This window comes from Echinops telfairi, unplaced genomic scaffold (assembly GCF_000313985.2).
Source record: "Echinops telfairi isolate 266 unplaced genomic scaffold, ASM31398v2 ScPeMD7_7461;HRSCAF=8499, whole genome shotgun sequence".
Lineage (NCBI taxonomy): Eukaryota > Metazoa > Chordata > Mammalia > Afrosoricida > Tenrecidae > Echinops > Echinops telfairi.
Window position 1 is genome coordinate 584,584 of NW_022111361.1, and position 5,530 is coordinate 590,113.

The 5,530-nt window shown below is 36.9% G+C and overlaps 1 protein-coding gene across 3 annotated transcripts in view; it reads right to left on the bottom strand.

Moving 5' to 3' along the window:
• Nucleotides 1-5,530, bottom strand: part of ACBD5 (acyl-CoA binding domain containing 5) — a 60,484-nt gene that overhangs the window by 26,471 nt on the left and 28,483 nt on the right. For 2 of the 3 annotated variants that reach the window (XM_045300197.1, XM_004716116.3), the window contains 3 exons: nucleotides 4,474-4,605; nucleotides 3,197-3,394; nucleotides 2,235-2,341 (listed from right to left, as the gene is read on the bottom strand). In XM_045300197.1, coding sequence (XP_045156132.1) covers nucleotides 2,235-2,341; nucleotides 3,197-3,394; nucleotides 4,474-4,605 — 437 coding nt within the window. The remainder of the gene's footprint in view (nucleotides 1-2,234; nucleotides 2,342-3,196; nucleotides 3,395-4,473; nucleotides 4,606-5,530) is intronic. The other variant, XM_045300198.1, reaches the window with a different exon arrangement.

Below are 5,530 nucleotides of genomic sequence, written 5' to 3' on the forward strand. Positions count from 1 at the left end.
TGGCAAAATAATAATAATTTATAAATTATCAAGGGTTCATGAGGGAGTAGGGAGAGAGGGGAAAAAATGAGGAGCTGATACCAAGGGCTCAAGTAAACTGCAAATGTTTTGAGAATGATGATGGCAACAAATGCACAAATGTGCTTGACACAATGGATGGATGGATGGGATTGTGATAAGAGTTGTACGAGCCCCCAATAAAATGGTTTTAAAAAAAGAGAGAGAAATAAAGAGGATCCGGGCTTTCATAATTTAGCTCATTTTTAGTTTCTGCCTTCTTATCATTATTATTCCTGTCAACAGAACTCTTTGTGTCTGATTTTAGTCTTAAAATATTATATTTATATATTTTTTTATATTTTAGAAAACAAAGTAGATTTAATTGCATGACAAGAAGAAAATGGGGTGGGGGGGAGAACACAAAAAACTTAAATAATTTTTTTTAGGAAGGCAAAAGATAAATGATACTGTAAGGCAAACTGACGCTGTATTAGAATGGGGGAAGTACAGAAGCCTACCATCACTGTCAAGTTGATTCCGACTCACAGCTACCCTCACAAGACAAAGTAGCACTGGCCTGAAGGACATAAATCTGTACAAGAGCAGACAAACTCATCTTTCTCCACAGGAGCAGCTATACCTGGTAGGTTCGAGCCCAATGTTTTATTCACGGCATCATCAGGCCTCTTAATGTAGAAACAGCCCATATAATGTACAGTTGTCAAAGATATACTGGTCATTCATCAGAAAAAGTTGTTGAAGATTGGAAAAAAATATATGTAATTTTTATGAGAATTTTAAAATGTTACCTTCTAAACTGAGATTTGAAATTATTTCTACTCAAATTTTCAGTTCCATTTAAGATAACCAAACATCATGAGTTATGAGGTCTGAGAGCACAAGTTCATGGTCTGAGGGGCACCAAGGTCAATGATATCGAGTGGCTGACAAAGACAATATTCTACACTCCACTATGGTGAGTGTGAACAGAAGTCCTAAAAGCTTTGAAGGTCATCTAAGGTGTAACTATTGGTCTCTCCCAATTCAGAGTAAAGAAGAATGAAGACAATCAAAGGCACGAGAAACTACTAGTCCCAAGGACTAGTGAACCACACAGACACCAGCTTTGGTGACCTTAAGAGCAGAAGAGCTAGATGGTTCCCAGGTACCACTACCATCGTTCTGAAAGGGATCACATTAGAAGGTCCGAAATAGAAGGGAGGGAGTGGGGGAGAATGTGGAACAAAATTCAGAATCATAAAACAGACCAGGTTTATTGGTAGGCTAGAGACAGGTGGAGCCCCTGAAATTATATCCCTTAGATACTTTTCAGGTGTGGAACTCAACTCACCATTATGGCTGAATTTTCAACCAACAATATACTATAGGACAATGGGTTCTCAACCTTCCTAATGCCCTTTTAATACAGTGCCTCATGTTGTGGTGACGCCCAACCATAAAATTATTATCATTGCTACTTCATCACTGTCATTTTGCTACTGTTAAGAATCGGGTGACCCCTGTGAAAGGGTCATTCGACCCCCAAAGGGGTCACACCCCACAGGTTAAGAACTGCTGCCCTAGGGGAACAACACTGGGACAGCACCCACACCTTAGAATAATCAACCATTTGCGATCAGAAGGGCAGCATTTACTTAAGGACAAAGCTCATAAGGGTCAAGACAGGAGGAATGAAAACTAGAAGCAAAAGGAATCAGTGGGATAAATGATGTTGCCTTGTGGGTTAACAATAATGTGAAGCAAAATGGGTAAGGATTAGTGAATAGAAAACTTATTTACTTTGTATACTTCCACCCAATTCAAAATAAAGGTATTTTTTAAAAAGGGCAAAAAATTAAGTAAATAAAGAACAATTTATTTGTTTGAAAAATTATTCAAATTTCTTGAAGTTAATGCTTCCAATAGAGACTATCATAAAGAATTTACCATCTCCCTCACCATCTCATTTCTACCAGGATATTTATAGACATAAACATAAATATATTATGCATATAAATATCGTTTAAATTTCTCAACTCAGAATATTCGTTTTATTTCACAAAACATAATTTAAAATAAAAATGTTTAAATATTTTAGAGGTACATCTTCAAAGTGATGAACAGCAAGTACATCTCATACTAACAGAGCTGTGTATTAAATTCTGACAGATCACTTGAAAACTTACCAATTAAAAAATGTATGTATATCTATATCTATATAGATTTTTTTTTACCTCCTCTTGTCCAAATTGCTCCATAGAATCACAATAAACTTCACTGTCTGAGTCACTGGTCAAATGCTGAATTCCTGAAACATCTTCCACATGATCACCATTTATATCTAAATATAATTTAAAAGAGTCCAAATATAACTAATTGTGTTCTAATGGAAGTAATGTGCTTTTTTCCATTTTCAAAATTCACCAGTTGTAAAATAATCCCATATTGGGCAACAAATATGATTTATAATTAGTCGAAACCTAATATCCTTATAAGTGAAAAGTGGCTATCAACTGGGAAGTCTAAATCAACCATATAAATTTGGTTGTTAAATTAAAAAATTATATTCCTGGCTGGATTGCAGCAAAGGTTTCATATCCTCAGAGGTTTAAATTAGAAGTATCAGAAATAAAGGTAAAAAGTTTAATGATTTTATTTTAAAATGTAGTATAACACTATAAAGAAAGGGGGAACCAATGACAAGGATCTACATGTGACCTTCTCCCTGGGGGTCGGACAACAGAAAAGTGGGTGAAGGGAGACGTCAGACAGGGCAAGATATGACAAAATAATAATTTATAAATTATCGAGGGCTCATGAGGGAGGAGGGAGTGGAGAGGGAGGGGGAAAAATGAGGAGCTGATGTCAGGGGCTTAAGTGGAGAGCAAATGTTTTGAGAATGATGAGGGCAATGAATGTACAAATGTGCTTTACACAATTGATGTATGAATGGATTGTGGTAAGAGTTGTATAAGCCCCTAATAAAACTATTTAAAAAAAAAGAATGTTAATAAAAATACAACAACCGTAGCCCCAAGTCCTCTTTGACAGTTAGTTATTAGCCCTTACAACATTAATAACCTGTAAGATATCAGTAATAAGTGTCTTATCCTAAATTGTTTCTAAATATTATAAAATGTACTAAATTTGATTGATTCATAGGCAGAGTGGACAAAGAATAATTATGGGGCAGTACCTTGGTGAAGACCGACAGTCGTTTTTCCAGTTTTTTCACAATGTTGCTCTTTGAGAGGTTTTATTTCTTCAATGCTTTCGTCACTCAGAGAAGAAGTGGTATGAAGGTCATTCTGAACAAAGTCGTTTTTCTCATAGCCATTAGTGACAACAATTTCCAAGTTATTATGGTCTGCTGATTTCATCACTATTTTTTTATCTTTGATGAGAGAATAAAGGCATTCATGAACACTCATAATTAGCCAACTGCTGTATCACATACATTTTATAACATCCACAAGTTGTAACGTTCCTCAATTTATCAAAATTCTTTTGCAGTTTTACACTTGGATCAGAGAAGTAGGATGCTCCTTGAAAAGGGGTTTGTCACTTGCTGTAAATGCATCCACACTTTGTGGACTTCAAACGTGCTTTTAGTTCCCTGTGCATCTTCTTTAAACTCTCTCAAGCACAGGCATATTGCTCCAGAAGCCCCAGCTGTGCAAATCGACCCCATGCATAGTAAGATGAGCCCTCATAGAACGTACAGCACGCATCATACCTTAATGAAAACTGAAGGCAAAATTAAGTTGTACAGTTGCTTTTGTTTCTTCTCACCTCCTCATTCTGAGTCTTCCCATTAATTGTTGGCAATTGTCCTACCCTACAAAGCACCCTTAATGTAGTATCCCACAGTTCCAATCTTCCCTCTTCACCAAAACATCTGCCTCCATCCCATCCTGTTTTCCATTCTATTATTGATAGGATATTGAGAGTCTAACTTGTCTCTTCTCTCTAGCAGCATGTGAGAAATTATAGTGAAACAATATCTCAAACTAGTACATTTCTTGAGTCCTGTGGTGGTACAAGCAGTTAACATACTCAGCGGCTAACTGCATGGATACGAGCTCAGAGGAGTTTGGGCATAACTATCTGACAATCCACTTCCAAAAACTCAGCCATTAGAAGTCCCATAGGTCTGCTCTGACACACACAGACTTCCCCTCATGTGTAGAAGGCAACTTAATGACACTATCTATTCTATTTCTACTGAAGCAATTCAGGTGGTACCCCTGGGGTGGGGGTCAGTCTTCAGTTAACACCTCTTCCGTCTGTATATAAGGCTGGCTGCCCCTGTATTGTGTGGTAGTCTTCTAGCCCACAGAAAGTCTGGTTATAAGGCTGGTCATCAACTCACCCCATCACATGCACTAATCTCATACAATCAACAAACAATCCAAACTCACCCATATCTTTTTACCTTAGTGGAAAAGTCTTAGCCCATCGTCCGATTCTTACCATTATCACTTTGTTGTGCTCCTTTCCCGTCTTCTCTAGCGTCTTCTTCCTCTGACTCAGCTCCACTATCACTACTCTCAGCTTTACCGTTCACAGTTTTGGTAGTTGGATTAGTTAGAACATTACCAATATCTAAAACATGAAATTATTACTTAATTTTTAATGATATATCATATACACTAATGCTATAATTTATAAATAACTAATAAAATCATTTTGAACTATCCTATAAAATTGAAAAATTAGAAAATGCATTTCTTTAACTAGAAATATGAGGACCAGTCAAAAAGTATTGCTACTAGCGATCCAGTTCAAACATGCATGGGTTTAGTCCATAGCCATGTTTCAACAAGGCTAGGTGATCAGGGGATAGCTGCAGACATGCTCTCTCAGTAATACACCTGCCTTAGTTTGGGAGGCGCCCTCACACAAAAGGTCCAATCAAAACAGCAGAGTATAAGGGCCAGTTACAGTCGAGGCAGAGGGGCTCAGAGGCTATGGTGAGGGTTTTTAGAATTCCAAAGGGATAATATAAATAGACTTTCGTGAATGACATAGGATAATCATGAGGGCTTATTATGAAATTTTTAACAACCGAAAACCACATTGGTGAGGAAAAGGCCAGCAAAGTAGTCTCAGTATACCTGCTCTTTCTCCGAAAGCTACCCTATGGAATTTGTTGGGAGAATCTTAGATCCCACATCTACCCTTTGAGACGTCTTTGTAGTCCCCACACTCAAAAGAAGAGCACACATTGAGTTCTTTCTGGATGGAAAAACTGTCTTTTTGAAGAGGAGGGTTAGTCAGATAGAAACAAGGCCTTCAGAAGTGTATAGACCTATATAAATTGTTGTATGGAAAACTGATTTTCACTGTAAATCTTCACTAAATCCACAATAATAAAATAATAAAAGTGAATAGGCCTAGCTGGAGCATACATAAAATGTATAAACCTAGTTGGAGAAGGTATTGAGAAAGAATAGCTTCACATTTTGGTATTTTGGTTTAATAAAGGTTTCTATTTTATATCAATTACCTTTTGACTGCCATATATATA